Raw genomic sequence first — 23,454 nt, 5'->3', positions numbered from 1 at the left:
TCGACAATGATGTTTCTGAATAGAGAAACTAAAATTTGGAATTTGAATTTGAAGATTAAGATGATTGCGAATAAATAGATGTTGGATATTTAATTGAGGATTTGGATATTGAATTGGTTGCATGATTTGTGATTATGTCTTATATATTAAGATGTGGAGATTCTAAATTGCCTCTATTGTATATTTATATTCAGGGATGGAACCTAGAGGTAACGGCGTGGATGAAGGAGGAGGAAGCAAATTGAGAGCTTCCAGCGGGATGAGATTGACAACTCTCGACTGTTGCGAGGAATAGCTCATCAGGTTAGGGAAGAGATGAGACGAGACTTCGGGGGATTAAGTTATCCACTAGTGCATCAGGGTTGTACCATTGATCAATTCAACCGCCTGAAACCTTCATCTTTTGAGGGTGGTACTGATTCGATTAAGGCTGAGATGTGGATATAAGAAATGGAAAAGATACTGGTAGTGTTGAACTGCACCGAGGAACAGAAGGTTCTTTTCGCCACCTTCAAACTGGCCGGAGAAGTTGAACGATGGTGGCATGTGATGAAGCTGTTAGAGGAACACTGAGCGGTACCTATAGCGATGACCTAGGGTCATTTCAAATAGGTCTTCTATGACCGATATTTTCTCGCCACCACCAGGAATGCAAAGGCGGAGGAATTTTTCAGCTTAACTTTAGGGTGCCTCACTGTTCAGTAGTATGCTACTAAATTTCTAGAACTATCTCATTTTGCACCTTCTATGATTCCAGATGGATACCATAAGGCGAGGTGGTTTGAAAGGGGCCCAAATCAGAGGATACACGAGCATATGGTGGGTTTGCAGATTCAGGATTTTGCGGAATTAGTGGATAAAGCTACTGTTGTAGAGTCGAGTCTGTAGAGAGGTACAGAGGCATTAGAACGAAGGAAAAGGCTTGTGTCTCCTCGTTCCCAATCAAATGTCAGACAAGGGTCGTGGAGGGGAGATAGAGATGATATAGGTCAGGGGTTGGAAAGGAATGATCGGGGACGACAGGGTGATTCGTCACGCCCCCACTGCCCTAGATGTAATCAGCGGCATTGGGGAGAATGCCGAGGTAGGGGTGTTATATGCTATAGATGCGGCAAACATGATCACATAGCCCAGGAATGTCAAGAACCACCGAACAATGTATTAGCTCCGAATCAGAACCAGGGAAACAACCAGGTGCCTCATGGCGGCGGTGCCTCGACACGTGTCTATATGTTGGGTACACCTAAGGAGGGCAACACTAAAGACCAAGGTAATATATTTATGTTAGCATGTGTGTTAATTTTGACTTTGCATGATTTGGTGTTGTATAGGTTTGAATTGGTTAAAATGTATGAATATGTTTACTTAGATTTTGGTTGTGAAAATGGGTGATTAACGAATTTCGAGGACGAAATTATTTTAAGGAGGGGAGAATGTAACGACTCGAAAAATTTTAACTATTTAAAGTAAAAAGGAAGATAGTAAAAGGAAAAAGGGGAAATAGAAGAGAGGGAAAAGAAATTTTAAAAAGGTGACAAGCAGGCACTTGTCGATGAACTGGATTTTCTCGTCGACGAGCAATCGTCTGAGCCTCGTCGCCAAGTATGCATGTCTCACCGACGAGGATTAACCGAGAGGGATTGAGATATTCTAAAACTCATCAATGAGGTCAAGGCCTTGTCGACGAGTGTTCTTTATGGGATCGTCGACGAGTCCACGTGTCGTAGACGAGGCCCTGCCTATAAATAAAGTTGCTTTCATTTTTCAGTGAGAAAATTTCAGACACTCTCTCTCTCTCTCTCTAGAAAACGGACCCTCTGCCTTCTCTCTTCGATTTCGGGCTGGATTTGACCCAATTTGATGATCCGGAACCACCACAAGGTTCGTAAGATCGTTCTCTGCAAAGTTGCGGCAACTGATCATTGATTTGAGAGGTTTGGGAAACATCCCAAAACTAGGGTAAGTGAGTTGTTTTGGAGTTTTCTTAATGAATATTGTTAATTGGAGCCTAGGAAGTATTAAATGATATTTTTCTAAGATTTGAGTAAGTTGGAATTTTTGGAATACAGGGTCTCATTTTGTTCGGTTTAGGCAGGAATCCTGAGGAGCAAGAAAGGGGAAATACTTTTTAACAGATTTTTACTAATTTTTAAATGGATAATTTTTGGGTATGAAATTTTATATATATTTAGGTAAATTATACTAAATGGAGCAGAAAATGAAAATATGGCTTTGTTTATATAATATATTAAGAAGAACAGTGTGACATGAAACCAACTTTGCTAATTAAATGGTTGGGAGAACTGTGGATTAATGAATCATTGTGATTGTGAATATTGTTGGGTTGCAAATTCTAGTTGGTTGAAAATACTGGTTGATTATGTATACTATGGTAATTGTGTGGATGTGTTTAAATGGTTGGATTTGTTATTGAATTGTGTTGTGGTTCATGTAAATTGCGATATAATGTTGGAAGTGGTATGAGGAGGTGGTTATATCGTACCCGGTATAACTGTCATATAACGTTGGCAATAGTATGAGGAGGTCGTTATATGAGCGTTTATATTGGGGGTAAACATTGGCAGTAGAATCAGGATTTTGTTTACCTATTTTCCATGAACAGGGTGGTTTGTGTTGTAATCTGTGTGTTGGTTTTTTCTTTGTGGACCGTGTAATCTGTGTGATTGATAGTCCTGTGTGGACATGTATGTTGTATGGTTGATAGTCCTGTGAGGACACGTATTTTGTATGGATTAGAGTCCTGTGTAGACATTGTATTTTGCGTGTTTATGGACCCTGTGTGGATATGATTGGAGATTGTGTGGATTGATTGTGGTATGCATATATATATATATGTGGGGCTCTGAGAAACGATTATTATTGGTAGCATGTGACTTTAATCAATTAAGTATTTATGGTAAAGTAGATTACTCCATCCAAGGGCTTGTTGAGTAAGGCAAGTACTTTGGTAATTATTTGTGGATACCAGGATAGAGGGAAGCCACTTGTATGAGTGGGTGACCTCTATTCTCAGTGACTTTACCTGGATACATAAGCCGAGAGCTTACTGAGAAAGGTGAGTGCCCTGGTGTTAGCACTAGAGTAGAGGGAATCTACTTGTATGGGCGGGTAGACTTCCCTGTTCTCGAAAATTACCAGTAAAAAATAATTATGTATGTGGGCATGTGATTGGGTGACAGAGGAGTTGACCATGGCGTGATGTGAATGCATTATCTTGGCTGCTATTAGTGGTAAAATGCGATTATGTGGATATTTTAATTATATATAAAACACTTCAGCCACACACTGTTGTAAATTACTTCTTCCTTACTGAGAGGTGTCTCACCCCTATGTTGATTTAATCTTTTCAGGTCTACTAGATGATCGAGCTTAGATAGCTCTAGGGTGGGGTTAGTTTTTATGAGTTGGATATCAGAACGGTTATGTATTTAGCTTTATGTTTTATATATTTTATTCTGGTTTTGTAGTATGAAGAATGAGATTGTATTTTATGGATCTGCATATGTAAATATAGAACTATGGTATATTATATTTGAGGTTATTTAATTATTTCTGTTGCTTGAATAGTATCAGAGATGCGTGTTGGTTGCACAACACTCCGGGCCCCACATGGCAGGTTGGGGCGTTACAAAAGCACTCTAGGACACAAGTCCTAGTTTGGGATTACAACCAACAAAAATAACAATAGAGTCATGAACCTACGAGGTATTTATCTAGCTTAAACGCAGCCTATTTAACTAGAATTTGTGAGTTTAGAAAGCCTTATTGAAGGAATAAACCTATTAGGTAAGATAAACAATAAACCTGAGGAGTTACAACAATGATACAACCATATTAAACAAATATAATACTGTATGAATTAATTCATGAACTCTAAATTTTTATGTGTTGTCTCTCTCTCATTCTTCAATCATTCTTGACTAGTATTTATAGAGGAGTGATCGAATTCCAACTTGCTTCTTCTAGGTTTAGTAGTTAATGTATGATTAAGCTGAAGGATCTATGCACATGCAGTTGAATTTATTGCTTCGCCGAAGAAGGAAACTTCTAGTCATTTGATTAATCCATGCTTGATTCTCTAATTTGAAATTTGAATTAAAGATTTGACAAGGAGGGTCAGAAATTTGTCTAAGATATCAATCAATATATAAGAGGTAACTTAAAATACATTAGTATAGCAAAATAACTGAAAATGCACATTGATTTGCATGGTAAAATTATAGTGCATCTATGAAAGATTTTGTGCATAAGTTTGTTACAAAGTCTGTAAAAGAGTATGTTATAAAGTCAATGCATGAGTTAGTTTGTAAGTCTATGTGTGAGTTTATTTGTGCATTTGTGTGTGAGTTTGATAGCTAAACAACACATTTTTTATTCATCAAAACTAATATCAACATTCTTTTGTTGGCCTAACAAGGCTTAATTTCGTTTTGATGATAACGAATCAAGGCTACTTAGTATGCTTTCAAGTTAAGTTTCAAGAATCAAGTATTTGACAAAGTAAAGTGATCCTACTTGAAGAGATTGAATGAAACTTATACTTAAAGTTAAGAGTCATTAGAAATAGGAAGCATATTAAAGAGTTGATCAAGGCTTGGACAATTGTTGAAGCAACATGAAGACTTAGGAATTTATCAACATTTATATTGTTATAGTCTCATGTAAGTACTTCTAAAGTCAATATTGCATTTGAAACTCTTAGGATTCATTATGGACTTAGAGACCTGGTTTAGAACATGAAAAATATTTTTATAAGGTCTAAAATATGTTTTCAAAGTTAACAAAAATAAGTTTTGGAATCAAAATGTGAAAGACACTAAGTAGTTTAGTGGTTAGGCAACTGATGTTTATGTATCATGTGACTGATAGGCTACTGTCAGTGTTAATAAAAGAACATAATAGAATCAGGCTACTGAACCTTCGGGATCAGGCGACTAACTTACTACTGCCTATTCTAGTACGCTATTTTGAATAAGTTCAAGCGACTAACCTCATGGATCAAGCGACTAAAGTTCATGTTTTAAACTTTTAACAACGCTGATTTTCTTTCCAAATACGAACGTTTTAGTTTCCAAACTTGGGGGAAATGGTAAGAAAGTTTCCCACTCTATATAAAGCTTCTTCTTTCTTTTTTTCCGCAAATTACGGTAACCAAATTCACACATACTGTTGGCCTAGCTAGGCTTATGACTCTTGATTTTGATGATAACGAAGTAAGGCTATCTAATTTGCTTCAAAGTGGTGATATTTCAGTTAATGAAGGCAAAGTGGATTTTAGATGATAAAAGGACAATTTTGAAAGCTCTTGTCAAAAATCAAGGATCAAATTAAGATTAGACCTTAAAATGACATGTCTTGAAAGCTCACAAGGATCAAGGTACATGGAAGGCTCATACCAAATTAATGATCCATAATGAAAGCTCAAAGAAGATTGAAAGATCAAGGATCAGCGACAAAGAGATAAAAAGTCAAGAGAGTCAATAGGAGATACATTGTAAGTATTTCAAATATAATTCAAGTATGGATTTTCATTTTGAAGCTCATTAGGCAAAGAGATCTAAAAACCTTGTTTTTAAGTCTTGGAACATATTTTTCAAAGAAAAAAAAATTGATATTCTAAGATTGAATAAGTAAAGAAGAGAGAGAACAAAAATATTTTAAATCAAGAAAAAATTGCTTGATAGGCGACTGACTGCACGTGGACAGTCAAATGCCATGTTAAAGAGTTTTAAATGAACAGATATAAACATGACAGTCAACAGTCTAGAACTTGACAGGCGACTGTCAGTGAAATTTGAGACGACTGACTAGGTTTTGACAGTCAATTGTCACCCTTCTGCTCATCCTTAAAAACTTAGTTATTTAGTGATAGGCGCCTGACCCCCTATTGACAGGCGACTACCTGGTTTCTTAGTTTAGAATTAGTTTATAGACCAATCAACAAGTAGTAATTAGGTGAATTAATCACACCTAAGAAAATAAAAAATTAGTGGCGACTCCATTGAACCTTTAATATTATTATTCCTCGCCATTCCGAGCCCATCTTCGGGACATTGTGATAGGGTTGTTGTTGTTGGGCCTTCTTCAGCACCTACATACACAAGAAGAGGTTCCAATGTTATTGTTGTAAATCATGGCAAATTGGGCCCATTTTGGGCCAATTTTGTAATTGAAGTTTGGTGTTGACCCCCTTGGGTCTGTTGTTAAATTAACAACCCTTAGGCTTGTTTTAATTGCTCGAAAGGCCAATCATGGGCCTGATTATTGAAAAGTCAACCCAATTTTGGGATGGCAATAGTAGGACCCAGCAGCCTCTCATGGTTGTTCCCTAGGATAGCCAAGCATGCATGTCTCTCCCCTTTCATATGAAGCGTTTTTCAAGGTGGTTTGTTTCCATAGCTAGCTACCTTCTCCCATTTTCTATGACTTGGTTCTCATGACCAGCTTATCTATAAATAGGCGAGGAAGTTCAAATTCAAGTGGAGGCTGAAAATAAAGAAAATAGAAGGTTGAGGGATTAACATAGAAAATGTTAGGAGAGTGAACACAAAAATATTGACACAGTAAGGGGGCTAGGAATTAAGATGGAAACGGAATTCTAATTATAGAGGCTAGGGGGAATTAAAATAGAAGGGGTTGGGAAAGAATTGAAAATATAAAGAAATTAGGAGAGACTCTAGGAGAAAATAAATTACCAAAAAATAGTGTAAGATTAGGCAAAAATCATAAGGAATTCAAGATTAAAAAGGGAATTGGTGTAGAGCTTGAAGAAGTCTAAAGAGGAATTATAGGGGAATCAAAAGAAGCTTGCAAACAAAGAATTCAGTAAGCAGAAAGCTAAAGAACAAAAGGTTAATACCCCTTTCCCCTAACTTTACTTTACATTGGATGAATACATTAGTTTGTTCAGTAGTATTTAAAAGGGGTTTATAATTTTTGACCTATTAAAAATTATTGAATCTCAAAACCTCGAATTATCAGCCCAACAGAATCTTCAAATCCTACAATCAAAATCCCTAGACAAAGTGTGATACTCTGTGGAAGAAAAGTTTAAAAGGATTAGATGTTACTACCCATATCAACAAGGTGTACTTTTCTTTTCGGGAGCCTTCCCATAAGAACTCCACGGTTAAGCGTGCTTAACTTGGAGTAATCTTGAGATGGGTGACCTTTTGGGAAGTTTTCTCTGGAAGTGTGTGAGTGAGGATAAAACATACTAAAAAGGATATGTGTTGGTTTGTGGAGCCAATTATTAGTCTGATAAGGCCCGCCCCCTTATTGTTTGGTCCAGGTGGACGAGGAGAGACGCAATGCTCCCTGGTAGACTCAGGTTAGGGTGTTACACAAAGACCTAAAATCAAAGTCTAAAATTCCCAAGTTAGAGTCCTCTCAAAATCCCACAATTAGAGTCCTAGCAAATCCCCCCCACCCCCCCCCCCCCCCAATTAGAGCTTAAAAGCCTTTAAAAACCTTGTAAAAACCCAAGGATATTGACCCTAACCCGAAAATCCCTAACTTGAAAGCCTTATGCCTGAAATTCTCACGTCTAATAACCCAAACCCGGGTCAAACCTACCCGTTGAGTTGGGTCGACTCAAACTAGACCCAGGTCAACCCATTTACTTTGGACCCCTACCCATTCTAAACCAAAACCCATGCATCCTACTAAACCCAATTGCCCTAACCCACTCAGCCTAAGCTCTAACCTATAACCTAAACCCAACAACCCAAAACCCACAACCCAATTGACCCTAATTTAGCTTAAACCCCAACCCTATTTGAAAATAACTCAAAGCCTCAAGGGCCAATTAGGCTTGTCCAAACCCCCAACCTAAACTAAGCTAGCCCAGACCAAACTAGCTTAGCCTAGCCCAAAAATCAAGCTAGGAATGAATCCTAACCAAACCTAGGTTAACCTAACTATAAACCAACCCAAATCCTAACACTAGTCAATCCCAAATCCTCATCTCTTTTTGGATCTCAAGAAAGCACAAGAAAGCGCAAGAAAGTCTTAGAGGAAAAGTAAAAAAAAAAAGAGGAAAATAAAGTAGAAAAGGAAGGGGTTTACCTCTAGATCTATCTAAGACTTGGATCTGATAAGGGGTAGAGAACTTCAAGCTCTTTGCCATGGCATCTCTCCACTAAGACCTACACGAGAAAAGGAAAACAAAGTAAGAGAGAGAGAGAGAGAGAGAGAGAGAGAGAGGAAATTTGAGAAAGAGATAGGAGATTCGAGAGAATAAGAAAGGGATTGAGGAGAAAGTGAGAAAGTCGGATCAAGAAAGATAGAGAAACTAAAAGAAAACAGAAAAGAGATGAGTGAGAAGGGAGAGAGAGAAACCCACCTAGGCAAGGGAGGTAGTTGAAGAGGGTAGTTAGCCATGGTTGTGGGCTAAGTTGAGCAAAGAGAGAGAGAGAGAGAGTGGAGTGAGAAAGAGTCGTGAGAGTTCAGAGTGAAAATAAAACAAGAAAAAGAAAAATAAAAAGAGAATATATATATATATATATATAAAGTTTTTTTTAAAAAAATTGTAGGGGGGCAAATGTCATTATTCGGGTGGTGACATATGAGACAACCATGTCCGTGTGTTTTGGATGACATTACTGAATGACATGACATAATCCTAACTATCCATTTGTGTTCTCTAGACAGCTGGTAGCTACCACGTTATCGATCCATGCTTTATTTCCCGAACTAATGGTTTGTCAACACATGGTGGCTGACATCGTGCTGACATCACTTGCAACGTGTCACCTATATGCTTTTCAAACAAAAGGAGGGGGGATTTGAGCCACTTGTTGCTGCCACGTGTCACCACAGATGGCTCACAGGTGGCAACCCATGAATACTTCTTGCCTTTTCTCTTTCTCTCCCCTGATACTAGTCAACTCGATTTGACCCAATTCAATCCACTTGAACCTCTAGTATTTTTAATCAAAACTAATCTTAGTAAATTCATTTTAAATTCAAGAAAATTAGAAAAATTAGGAAAAAATCATGAAAATCAAAGAAAAATCACAAATAGATCAAGAAAAGTAAATAAAAATTCTATGAGCAATTTTGACTCAGAATACCAAAAAAATAAAAAATTTTGAAAATAAAAAATAAAAAAAATTGAGAAAAGTCTTTAAAAATCTTGAAAAATCTTGAAAAATTTTGGAAAAATTTTGAGACCAATTTTGATCAGTCTTGTCATTTTTTTAGTAATTCCTCTTATGTGGTTTTCTTATTTTGTGCCCTACTTGGTGCATGAATGTTTGCTTTCCCTTGTCTTTTATGTTTGCGTGTGCTTGCGTGATTACGTGCGTATGTGCACAACCCTCATGGTGCACACCTTACATGTAATTTTTGCATGAATTGTGTTGATTACATGTCGTGAATCTATTGTTTTTGCCTACTTTATTATACTATTGAATAGAAACTTTAAAGAATTCTCCTTTAAATCTCAAAGGCTATGTCTTTGCATGCCTTTGAGGTTTGAAGGCAGGAGGTCTTTGTTTCATGCAAGTCCTTCTGGCATCAAAAGGTAAGGTAAGGAGTACTTTTAAAATAAAGGAAAATATTAAATATATTCCTTGAAAGGATCATTAAGAGTTGTGTTTCTTGCACACTCTTGAGAATCCTGGGGTGAGGATGGTCTCTATTTACAAGACTATCCAATATTCAAAGGCCAGGTAAATAAATAAGTAGAAGAATTAAAGTCTTGATCGATCAATTTTGAAAGTGATCCTAGGCTAATCAGGTACCGTTTGCTAGATGGGTGTGAAGGGGTGTTAATACCTTCCCTTTGCATAACCGTACTCCTAAATCCAAACTTGGTGACCCAAATCATTGATTGCTAGCTTCCTTGGACCTAGGTGACCAATGAACTAATGGTATGTTAAATAAGTGTTCTATCCGTGCTTAAAATAAATACGTTGGTGGCGACTTCATTGTTTTTAAAACAACCCATTTCTCAGTCCATACATTACATCATACTTCACATCCCATAATATTGAGTTCACCACTTGGTTGAAGCGATTTAGAGATTCGATCCCTCCTGTTTTCTAGGTCAGCCCTCTAGGACGTTGCAACATATTATATTATGTGGAGTGCTAGTGTGGGTTTATACAATTGATCTTATATGATTTAGTTATCGTGTTTAATTGTGATAATTATTATTTGGACAATGCTTGGGTGTTTGCTATACATTGAATCAAATTTATCCAAACAATTAATTTTTAAAATCATTCAATTCATCCCGCTACCTACCAAGACGAATGAGTGGAATTAGAGCAAGGCTCTTATATTATTTTTCTCAATACATCTAAAGGTATCCATAACAAGACAATGTCTTGCTGAAGGACAATCAACCAATCAATCACCTTTGTTTAATTGAACTCATTTTCATAAAATGAACATCTATATTCAATCTCTAGACATTGAACTATGGAGGAAAATTCTACTTGGACCAGTTATTCATACTAAAATGATGAATTGAAAAATGTCTCCAAAAATAGAAGAAGAATGGGAATAAGGAAGATGACAAAAAGATTTTCAATTAAATTCTAAATCCATAAACGTGTTGTTTGGTGCCTTGACTCCTAATGATTTTAATAAAGTTTAAGAGCGTGATTCAACTAAGAAAATGTCGAATAGAGTCAAAGTTATACATGAAGAGACTAATCAAGTGAACGAGTCAAAAGTCAACCTGCTGTTGAGTGCATATGAGACATTTAGAATGATGAAGGAAGGGTTTGTTTTTTATTCGTACAAAAGATTTTCATCAATATCATCAATCTTATGAAAAGGGTTTGGTAAGATATTTTCAACTAGAGAAATGGTAAAGGAAAATTTAAGATCTTTACCTAAAATAAGGGAAGCCAAGACTATCTATCTGTAATGAATCAAATACATTAACAGTTGTTGTGCAAAATGAGTATTTCTTATCTCAATTATTATTACTCTTTGAGAAAATTATGATTAACTATTTGTTTGACATTTAATCATCAAAATTAAAAATATATGGTACAAAATAATTAAAAATATATGGTACAAAATATTATTTAATTTTATATAAAAATATACAAAATTCTAAATATAAATTAAAAAATAGATGTATTTAGATAATATATGCGAGTATGAATTTCGGATCTTAAATTTAAATTTGGGTGGATTTGAACAAATTTTAATACTATTTTGTATTACATCATATTCAAGTCAAATACAATCTCAAATCTACAACCTCCTCAAATATAAGGGCATGTAATTTCATGCTATTAAAAAATCAAAATATGATAAAACATTAAAAATAAATATACGAAGTCATTAAATATTGAGATCTGCTACTACTTTTAATAATGTTAAATGGAAAAAGAGGAAAAAAAGTTCCCACAATGGCGCCTGAAGCATTCTGATCGGAGAACAGTCAACTCTCGGAATCAAGTTCAAGTTTCAACTCCAAGCCTATCCAACCCAGACGAGGCATAAACCCTAAGCCCAAAAATTGTTCCATTTTCTTTGGCGGGTCAAAACGCAAAATTACTTTTTGATAATCTATTTCCGCTCAAAGTTTATCGCATGCAGCGGTCATGATGGCATCTTCGGAGATCGAAGTCGTCTCGGACGCCAACAAGGATTCAAATGAATTGGGCAAACACGCCAACGAAATCGCTGTAATCGACGTTTTCTCTGCGTCTGCTTATGGAGATTTTGAGAAGTTGCAAAAATTCGTTGAGGAAGAGGCTGCGTCTGTCTCTGCGCCGGATGGTAATGGCTACTACGCTCTCCAATGGGCTGCTTTGAACAACTTTCCGAATATCGCGCAGTATATAATTGAGGTGCCGTGAATTATTGGCTTCTTTATGGAAAAATGTTTTGAGTTTTGTTGTCATTGGTTTGATTTGTTGTGGGTGTAGCATGGTGGCGGTGTAAATGCGATCGACAACATGCAGCAGACGGCGTTGCATTGGGCGGCGGTCCGGGGTTCAATTGCAGCGGCGGACGTGCTCTTCCAGAACGGGGGGTGGGTGGAGGCAGCTGATTTAAATGGGTATCGGGTAATTAATTGAATGTGTTTTGAAATTGGAGAATTTTGCCTAATTGTTTGAATATGTTGTCTAACGTAGAGAACTGTTGCGAGCTACTATGTAAGTGGATACTGGCTGAGTTTTTCTTCAGAATCATGTTGATTGCTCTTTACTCGACCACTAAAATAACATATGAAGTCTGGGACCTCTCCTGGCTTCTAAAAGAATATTTGGAATTTTGGGTGTTTGAATTATTTGTAATTGACAATGGTCTTCTTTTGCATTGCCCAAGATTAGGAAATGAAGGAGTGAAAATAGAAGGAATGGAAATTTCTTGAAGTGATTGATTTTGTTATTTTTGGAGGGTGAGATTAGGAGGAATTTGCCTCTAGAAATGAAGCAATATGGTGAAAGGGTGAATTGCTTGCAACCAGAGTAACAATATTAATTAGCACCAAATAAAAGAAAAGAGCAAAGATATTGACGATTGGTTACTAAATTGAAGAGAAAATTTTCATAAGACATGTATTCAGATTGCGATGTTTTGTGCTAACCAAAAGGGATTATTGTCAAACATGTTTTATTATACAAAATTAGGAGTGGTCTAGAAATTAATGTTAATATTCATGAGAATAACCAAAATTAGTAAGCTGAAATAAATGCCTGGTGAGAAAAGGAAGTTTTCAATTAGTATTGGTGCATTTTGGTATTTTATCGGTCTAGTTGATCCCAAAACAGAATTCAAGACTTTGTTGGTCAGTTGAGCTCTAAGCGAGAAAGACTTGGCAGTTATTGGAAAAGCATTGTCATCATTGTCTAAGTGTTGAATTGGTATTATTGGCTATTCATTTGATGATGCCATTTATGAAACCTAATCAACGTGTTCCTATTTAGTTTCCAGTTGTTCTTTGAGATAGGTGTTAAAAATAGAATGATGTGAGTTTTCATTGCTAGCAAAGTAAAGGAGCTGAAATCTGAATGGTAGCTCTTGTAATTTACATTTTTTCTTCCTGTGCCTTTTTTTTGGAGTGGTGGGGGGGGGGGGGTGTTCGAGGGAGGAGATATAAAAGATTGTAAGATTCAAGTTTTATGGATTGCTTTGATGATATGCTAGCTTTAAAATATTTTTTATAAGGACTGAAAAGGCAACATAACTTCTCCAAGGGACCCATTAGCACAGTGGTGGCCAAAATGGGGTGCTCCACTAAAGGTTATGTTGCTTGGCAACAACCACATGGAGGTGCCTAAGGCTTGAGTATGTGCTTATATGGCATTGACCTTGCAGAGGTTCCATTTCCTGCGTAGGATCTTACGAGGGATGTTAAGGCCTAGTGGATTATTAAAGTTCTACACGAGGCCAGCCGAACTCCTTTTGGCCTTGTATTTTTTTTGAAGGAAACTGCGGCTAAGATGCAAGGCCCCCTTATAGGGAATTTGGTCCTCACCTCCTAAGCAAATTAACGACAACAACAACAAGAACAAACAACAAATCAAGCCTTAAGTCCCACTAGATGGGGTCGGCTACATGAATCCTCTTTCGCCAATTTATGCGATCATGGACAATTTCCTTTTACAAATTCAAGGCTATGAAATCTTTACCATGTCATTCAAAGTTATTTTAGGTCTACTCCTATCCCTTTAATTGCCCCTCAAAGTAATTAACTCGCTCTTCTTCACGGACACACTATGTGGCCTATGTTGCAAGTATGCAAACCATTTGAGTCACCCCTCCCTTATCTTATCTTTTACAGGAAGTACGCCTAACTTATTGCGGACATGTTCATTCCTTAATTTATCTTAACATTCTCATCTCGACAACTATTACTTTCTGGATGTGCCGTTTCTTAATCGCCCAACATTCTAATCCTTATAGCATAACTAGTCTTATAGCCATCCTATAAAACCCCCCTTTTAATTTTAAGGGTATTCTACTATCACACAACACACTCTAAGGCCTAAGCACTCCTCCATTTTACCCAAGTTGCTTTAACTTTATGCATTACATCTTCTTCAATTTCTCCTTCTGATGCGAACCCCAATCTACACTCGTTGAGACCCAACGATCAATATTGGAATACTTGCCAAATGGTGCAAACTCCAATCGACATGCGTTGAGACCCAACAATCAACATTGGAATAATTACCAAATGATGTGAACCTTAACCAACACGCGATGAAACCCAACAATCAATATTGGAATAGTTGCCAAATGATGCAAACCTCAACTGACACACATTGAAACCCAACGATCAATATTGGAATACTTGCCCAAGAAAGCTAAAATTCAGATTTTGGATAGAAAACCTTGACCCAACGTTTATAAATGAAATGTGAACCAAAGGTATAAAATAACCAACCTTGACCCAATGATTTAAATCACGAACCAAAGGTATAAAGTAACAAACCTCGACCCAATGATTATAATTAAATCACGAACCAAAGGTATTAAATTTGAATGCCACAAGGAAGAATCCTTGATAAGTTCACAAGTTCTCTGAAGAACCAATAGAAGGAACAAAACCTCACATTTTTATTCAATGTTCCCGTTTTTTTTTTTTAGAATGTGGCTACAAATCTATTTATAAACCCCTCCAATTAAATTCAAATTCAAGTTCAAATTCAAAATTCGAATTCAAATTTTAAATTCAAATAATGTAACCTTTAATGCCTATAACTAATAAACATAAAATAGGCCCACACGCCTATACTTAATTACTTATTGAAATAAAAAGTCTACTCTAAACTCTAGGATATGTCACCCCCCCCCCCCCCCCGCGCGCGGGGGGCTGTAGCTTGTATCACATGGATTAAAGCTGATTCTTCTTCTTTCAAGTCCATTGAAATTAGGAATAGCTTCCCAAGAAGGGGGGTGAATTAGCTTTTAAAAATTTCTTTTAATTCCTTTTAGAATTCTTAAACTTATTTTATTTCTTTTAACCAGTTCGTGACTTATTTGTTTAATTTGTTAAGCACTCAAGAACTTAGTTTCTTTATTTAATTTTTAACCATACAAACATCCAATCATCCAACCAAACCAATCAACTATAATTAGAAAGTAAACAAACAAGCCAATATTAATAATAAAAAATACAAAATAATAATAATTATTGTTATTTTAAGGATAATAATTACTATAAAAAAATAATAACAACTAATAATAACTACAATGAAAATAATATTTATTATTGTAAATAATAATAACAACAAGAGCAATAATAGTAAATAAAAATTATTATTTTAAGGATAATAATTATTATAAAAATAATAAAAAATAGAAATGACAAAAATAAAAAATAATATTACACTAACAACAATCACTATTATGAAAATATTAAAAAAAATAATAAAAAAAAAACAATAGTAAACAATGATAATACTAATTGTTTTTTATTATTATTATAAAAACAATACTAAACTAGTTATAATTACGATAAAAATAATAACAACTAATGATAATATTTATTTCTATCAAAATAATAATAACAACAATTATAAAAGCAATAAAAAAATATTTAAACTAATAAAAATCACTATTATAAAATAAAAAAATAATGCAAAATTAAATATTATGTATTAGGGATATTTAATAAAAATGAATATTTTTCATTCCATTATAGAATCAATTGAAGAATATCAAATGTTGGAAAAAAATTGAAACTAGATTCTTACAGTTATTCCATGTTACTAACCAAACGCAATAATTGCATTTCAAAAGGAATTCCATTTGTGCCTCGATTCCATTCCTCCTTCAATTTTGTATATAGGTATTGAAGTGCTTTTCCTTCATTCGTCCGACTTGAAAATAAGCATCTTTAGAGGCTTTGTTATAGCTTTCTGTATCTGAAAGATATATTTTTTGTTGATTTACATTTTTTAAATTTCTTCTGCATTAGTAAATCATCTTTTCTCTTAAAAAGTGTGGTAAACAAATTTAATCTTTTTAGGGATCATTATTGGTTTTATTATCAATATATGTGGGGTTCTCATACCGAAAATATATTTATCTTAAGTTCTGTAAACAGATAATATGGTAGAAAAATGAAGCTCTCAGTATGAGCGTAATAGGGATATTCATTGTAATGATTCTATTCACACCTTTGAATGTCAGCAACATTTACTTATATGATACCATTTTTCATGTAGTATTGAATTTTGGTGATTATGTATATTTCCTTTTCCCTAGTAGTGAGTATAATTCTTAAATTGATTTAGAAGAAAATGTAGCTCAACAATTTACTTCTAATTAAGATTGCTAGTGATAGCCTGCCCAACTTTCTTAATTATATACCATGAACATTTTTTTTCCTTATATTGTCAGTTTTGTTCTATATTATCTTTGACCATGAGTTTCTCTTTCATTAATTCTTTATCATATCCTGTTTGTTTTGGGGAAAACCTGATAGCAAGAGGGTATGAGGGATACTTCTAACATATTAAAATGTTCCTATCAAAGCCTTGGCAACTCAGGGGAGCATAGTAATCTGGAAATCTATTGAAAGATTTTTAGACATTGGTAGAGTTTGTGATCTATGTGTTGGGAGATTCACATGGCAAATTCCAATTTTGCATGATAAAAAAAAGCATGATTCATGTGGCCACTTTCAATTTGTTGGGACCTGAATTTTTTTTTTACTCGTATTTAGATATTCAATACAACATGCCTAATGTGCTGTTTTTGGAGCCAGTCAATATGGTTGCTGATACTCATTTTTGAAAATTATGCTTGGTGCCATTAAATGGCTGTAGTTCCTCTGTGTACAACACCCCACTGAGGAAACACCCAAAAGATCTTTCAGAATGTGCTTGTGTTTAGAAATTTAATTCTTATTCATAATTATTTTGTGCTTGATGTGTGAATATCAATTTTAAGACTTTTCCTCGTTGTCTGAAAGTTGTCCACTTAATCTAGTTATTGTTTTCTGTGCATAATAAGGTAGTAATGTTTCCTAGCACTTTTTTTTTTTTCTATTTTTCTCCTGCAGGCAGCCCATGTTGCAGCCCAATATGGACAAACAGCTTTCTTAAATCACATTGTTGCAAAGTATCATGCTGATTTTGATGCACCAGATAATAATGGACGAAGTCCTCTGCACTGGTATGCTAAATAGATATATGGGTTCTGAATGGATTTGCATTACTGCCTGGGCCTCAGGTGGTTGAAAGGGAAAAACCTTAAACATTACGTTCAAGGACATGCTTATAAATGTGTTCTTCTGAATTTCCTATATAGGTTTGTATTTGAGTTCGTGCATGCACTTGTATGTGGAAAGAAATCATGTTGAGTATAATTTTATGATGGGTTCCATTCTAAGGAGCTGTGGCTAGCAGCCACCTGGACTTTTTGTTTGCCCAAAAATATTGAATGAACATGATGTGGGCACAGGTTTGGGATGCGTGTGGGTGGAGCTACTATGTAAAATGCACGTAAATACATCATACTGATCATGGGAGAGATAAAAGTGATGAACAACTTACATTAGCATTGTTGATTGGATATCGGTACTCGGAAGATATGATTATATATATGCTATTTTTGTTGGTCTCTCTCTCTCTCTCTCTCTCTCTCTCTCTCGTGCACATGCGCACACATGGATGTGAGCATGCACACATGGGTGCACATGCACAAACACACGTATACACACCCACAGGCCCACACACACAAGCAGAAGGTAAAAATTAGAGTTTTGGAGGGGGGGGGGGGGGAAGGAGGTTCAGATTTATCAAAATTTCTTTTTCTTTTTCCCCTCCATCCCTCCACAGATATTAAAGCATTGTAAATAAACCCTTTACTTTTTTGTTTTTTTATAATATTTTGGTTGCTATATTTTAAGATCTTCCATAATCATTTTTTTTTTAGTAATTACTGATCCCCATTTCTTAGGTATTCTACAATTTCTCCATTTTTGAAAATATCTTCTTCTACCCAAATCTTTGTAGCAAAGCTAATACTTGCACACACATCTGATCGTGGGAGAGAGAAAAGTGATGAACAACTTATACTGATGTTTCTGTTTGTGATATCTTTACTGGGTTAATATGATTATATTTAAACTATTTTTGTTGCTCTCTCTCTCTCTCTCTCTCTCACACACACACACAAGTAGGGGTGTAATCAGTTCATAATGGTTCGGTTATGGGCCAAACCAAAAATTGAACTGAATTTTGCGATTTTAAATCCTGGTGAATTGAAACCGAAACCGAAACTGAAACCGAACCAAACTTATTATTTCCTAGAGAACCGAAGATTGAGCGGTTTGGTTCCGGTTTTTTCTGTTTTTGACCGATTTTTTTAATATTCAACAATTTTTTTTCACAATGGCGCCGTCTCTCTGTCTCTCCCTTTCCTCGGCTCGCCAGAAATCTATTGTCTCCTACGACCCACTGATGCCCCACTAGCTACGCCGGAAAGTCACAAAGTAGGAGAGGTCAATGAACATGATGAAGATCAAATTATGCAGCAACTTGAGAGCAGAGAATTTTGGCCAAAATGGTGACAGTCGAGGCGGAGAAGGAGATGGTGACGTTCAATCGTGATTCTGATTTTTGATTGTCGTACGATCAGGTGACCAATCTTTTCTCCGATCACCTAAGGTCTGACTTCAAATTCTTGAACTCTAGCCAAGCCAGAAAGATCAGCCTCGCTGCGTAGTGGCATCTGTCGCTGGACTCCTTGTTTGATAAATTGACTCTGCTATGTAAGAGCATCGCAAACTTCTTGAGTTTCTCAGATTTTTCTATGTAGAATTAATTCTGATTTGCTGACTTTAGTTCAATTTGCAGATTAGAGGCTTTCGCTTCCAAAATGCAGCTTGTGAGGTTGCGGCTTTCGCTTCGATTCGCACTTTCCAGAGTGGCCATTGCTAGCTGAGTGGGGACTGGGGAGGGAGGCAAAACTGCAGCGGCACAGCGCAGAGGCTGAGCCGCACCTGCAGAGGATCAGGGACTCAGGTGAGGGGGTTGGTTGAGATTGAGAATGTGAGAAGAAACCCTAGAAAAAACTTCATTTATATTAAAGGAGCGGATCCAGTGTGGTGCAGCCTACTACAACTAGGATAATGAACTAATCATATCTTAATACATATTAATTATATTAATTTATATTTAAAACAGTTTTTTGGTTTTTCAGTTTGGTTCTATATGAAACTGAAACCGAAAATTCCCATTTTCTGGAATCGAAACCAAAACTGAATACCGAAAAACCTAACCACTTGTGATTTTTGTCCGGTTTTTGGGTTTTCGGTACCCTACTCACAAGCACACACACACCTGTTCATACTCTGACTCAGACTCAGACTCAGACTCACATTCACGCTCACACTCATACTCACACTCGCACGGAGGGTAAGGTTAGAGTTTCGGACTAGGAAAAAGGAGCTTCAGATTGATCAAAATTGCTTTTTCTTTTATTCTTTTCCCCCTCTAGTGTTAAAACCCCTTTTACTTCTTTGTACTTTTAAAAACCCAGTTTTTTTTGCTATATTTTAAAACTCCTCAACGATTAGTTTTTTCTTTTAAGAATTATTGGTCCTTTTAGGTGGGTATTTTACAATTTAACCCAAATCTTTGCAGCAAAGCCAATGCTTACTCATCTGCTCCTGATACATGCCCTCAAGCCCATGCCATATTGACAAAAATGTACAGTATGCTTTTTCATCTCTGCCTATTTGGAATAATTTAAGGTGGATGCCGATAGAAGTGTCTAAAGCGGTGTTGAGGATGGATGGGACCAATCCTCAGTTCAAGGAGTTATTGAAATGCCAATTTTTGATTAAAAACATCCTATTTATAATGTTTATCTTTGGCTATATTGCATAAACAGACCATTTCTCAACTGGTTGTTTTTGGCAACATTCTGTTTTTTTATAAGAAAAATTCATTCTTTAGAAAACAAACAAAAATATGTGTAATGCGCATATTTTTCTAGGGAAGAAGTCATCTCATTTTCTGGTTTGGGAAAAGATACATCATTTGGCTTCACTTTGGTGTGTGGGGCAGGGTAATTTTAAGGGGGGGGCTGAGCTTTTCTGATATTCAGGGATTGGCGTTATGTGTTGGAGTCTTAGTTCGTGTTGGTTTCTCTCTCTCTCTCTCTCTCTTGTTTTTTAGCTTTCAAGTTGTTTCTTCGTGTTTTTTATTCCAGACCATGTTAAGGAGATGTCTTACTCTCCTGGCTGTATATTCTTATTCTATTAATGAAATTCTTCTTTTACTATATGAAAAAAAACAAGCAAAACTACAAGCTGTGGAGGACAAGAGATCCTCATAATCAATAAAAGCAATTAAAAAATTGCTGCTCTCCAATCCCTTTGGAGATGAGACAAGGAAATTCCTTAAAAACCCAAAGAGTGTGCTCAAAAGGAAGCAAGAAAAAGGATTCTATTGCAAAACAAATATAAAGTATTTTTAGCTCTGAAGATCCACCCAGTTTTCTCATTCCACAAAGACCAAAGTATAGGCTGTATAGCATATACTGCACACTTCCATAAGGCCATCCCTTTTTTGCTCTTTCCAAAACCCCTAAATTACACGAACAAAAATTCAGTCACACTGTGGGTCTACCACATTTCATAAAAAATAGAGAACAAGGTAGACCTGACACTGTACGAAGAGACGCACGTTCATCTAATTAGACTCAAAACATGTCTTACAAATATTTAGACTGATGCCTTATAGGGTCTCCTAACCAGTAACAAGTCATTCATATTATTCTTGTTAAGAGTCAAAGTCTAAATGAAAGCCCTGATTTAAAAAGGAATCTTAGCCTTCCAAATGACGTTATTCAAAGGAAAAGAAGGGATTGAAGGTTTCAATGAATGGAGAAAGAAAGAGCTAGAAGAAAAGGAGCCCGATGAATCCCCTAACCAAACCCTAGAATCACTCCTTGATTGTTGAACATAAAAGCCCAAAACCGTTAGCAAAGTGATGAGTTCATCGACCTCTCTTTCATCAAGAATCCTACGAAATGGAAATTCCAAGAAAGAGAGCCCTCCTTTGAAAAAATGAAAAAGAAGAGATCAAAGTGTAATGAATGAATGATAATATGAAAGGACTAGGCACCAAAAGTCCAACTTAACCTCAACAATCCAAAGATCCTCCCAAAACGGAATCAAATTGCCATTGTCCAAGTTGAAGTGAGTGAGAGGGAAGAACAACTGGTAACCTGGCAAACAAACTTCTAGAGACTTACATTCACATGATAAACATCACCACCCCCTCTGTATCCCAGCCATTTTGATGAACACCATACTTACTACCAATAACCCTTTGCTAAAGGGAATTAGTTTGTTAGGGGATTTCCGTAACCATTTTTTAACTAAATACTGTTCTTAGAAGCCACATCACCAAGCCCCAAATCTCCTTTTGCTTAAATCTCTGTTTGGGGATTTTCATAAACCATTTTTTTAACTAAAGCATGTTCTTAGAAACCACATCACCAAGCCCCAAATCTCCTTTTGCTTAAATCTCCTAACCACATCCCAACCAACAAGGTGGTTCCTCTTGTTATCTCAAGTGCTGTACCATAAGAAATCTTCAATAAGCTTCTCCAAAACACCTGTAAACTCACAGGAACTCTAAACAAGGAAAAAAAAATAGACTTTAGAAAGGTAAGCATCTATTAGAGTAATATGATCACCTAAGGACAAAAGTCCCCTTTTGCGTCCCTCCAATCTCTTGCCCAGTCTCTCAATCATTGGATCCCAAAAGGCAATTGAAGTAGGATTGCCCCTAAAGGAAGACATAAGTAAGACAAAAGACCAAGCAAGAGAATCACAATCAGCTAAAGCCTTGAAATCTTCCCAAAAATCATGATCCAAATTAATATTGGTCACCCTACTCATCGCCATTTTGATCTTCAATCCTAAAACCTTCTAAAAAATTTTCAACAAACTAAGATCTTTTAAAAATTTCACAACACTATCCTCATGAAGAAAATATGGTATCATCTGCACTGAAGGCGAAACACTCCTCCTCCTTCTTACCTGCCATTAGACCTTTATTTGCTATTGTACGGTTGTACCATGAGTGTGAGTAACCACTCTAGTTGGTCCATCAGCCACCAAGAGGGAGAAAGGGAATCCCCGTGCCTCAAATTAATACTAGTGGGTTTAGTCATAGCGGGTTAGAGCTCTGATATTATAATCTTGTGTTATGGGGTGTGTTAGTGTGTGTGTGGGCACAAACAAGCATGCATATACATACCATTAGTTAGAGGAAAAAGAGGTGATTTTTCCTTATTTTTTCAAAAAGATTCCAAGTCTTATAGGTTATCATTTAGTTACAATATTTACCAACCATGAATACATAAGAATTTCAATTTCAAAATTTCAAAAAATATATCTTTATAACTCCCTATTATTGCCATAATTTCTGTTCTTCCCTAAAACATGTTTGGGAGATTGCAATATGGACCTTGGATTTGGATTTGCATGGCTTTGGATAAAATGCAATACAAAATTGGATTATATTTAGTCCAAATCCACCCAAATCTAAATCTAGGGCATGAAGTCCATGCTCCCAAAGATAACCTAAGTTTGAAGCTATGGAGCACTCACGTAGTGTGTGCCTATAGATAGTAACATATGTAAGATTATTAAAATAACCAGTTAATTATTTATGAAAAAAATGTTATTTGGATCAAATGCAATACAAAATTGGATTAAATTTCGTCCAAATCCATCCAAATCTAAATCTAGGGTATGAAGTCCATGCTCCCAAACACAACCTAAGTTTGAAGCTACGGAGCACTTGCGTAGTGTGTGCCCATAGATGGTAACATATATAAGAAATAACAAATTAGTTGTTTATGAAAAAAATTGTTATTTGCTGTAGTGTGAAAATTTAGGTTCCTAAAATGAATGAATCTATTTATATTTTTTATTACCTGTGAAGAAATCTTTCATTGTTAATTAACTTACTGAAATATACACTTTTATTTAGAGTAAAGTATTTGCATTTTGCAGCGAATTGGTGAAGAGATAACATAATGATGTAATTTGGAAATAACAAAGCAAGAAAAAAAAAAAAAATCTTGATTTTTGTGATGCCCTTAGATTTATCTTGTAGATTGTATCTGGAAAAAATGCATGAGACTGACTCTAGGGATTTGATTATTGGACCTAAGTAATTTATTTCTTTAATTACAAATTTATATTGTTTTACTTGCAAGATAACTTTGAAAGATGTAGCTTAATTAACTGAGTTGTGTGTTCATTATGTTGGGAAATTAAAATTTTCCTTATGCTCTGTTTCTGAAAGGAATTAAAATTGTAATAAAATTTCAAATTTCTCAGTCTTAACTTTTCACACATGTGCAGGCACACATGCATACATACTTATAGATAAACATATATACATTTGCATAGTATAGTTATAAAATTCAGATTTGAATCATGAATCGAAATTCCAATTCTAGGAATCGAGAATC

General features: G+C 35.7%; 1 protein-coding gene across 1 annotated transcript in view; it reads left to right on the top strand.

The window, feature by feature from the left end:
• Positions 1-11,332: 11,332 nt before the first annotated feature.
• The window catches only part of LOC131163985 (probable protein S-acyltransferase 23), a 40,642-nt gene continuing 28,520 nt past the window's right edge, over positions 11,333-23,454 (top strand). Inside the window, exons 1-4 of the mRNA XM_058120852.1 lie at positions 11,333-11,484; positions 11,587-11,840; positions 11,919-12,059; positions 17,012-17,124. Coding sequence (XP_057976835.1) covers positions 11,592-11,840; positions 11,919-12,059; positions 17,012-17,124 — 503 coding nt within the window. The 5' untranslated portion in view covers positions 11,333-11,484; positions 11,587-11,591. The remainder of the gene's footprint in view (positions 11,485-11,586; positions 11,841-11,918; positions 12,060-17,011; positions 17,125-23,454) is intronic.

Source organism: Malania oleifera, chromosome 9, assembly GCF_029873635.1.
Source record: "Malania oleifera isolate guangnan ecotype guangnan chromosome 9, ASM2987363v1, whole genome shotgun sequence".
Classification (NCBI taxonomy): domain Eukaryota; kingdom Viridiplantae; phylum Streptophyta; class Magnoliopsida; order Santalales; family Ximeniaceae; genus Malania; species Malania oleifera.
Note: the sequence above shows the minus strand (reverse complement) of the source record. Positions and strands in the feature narration are given on the sequence as shown.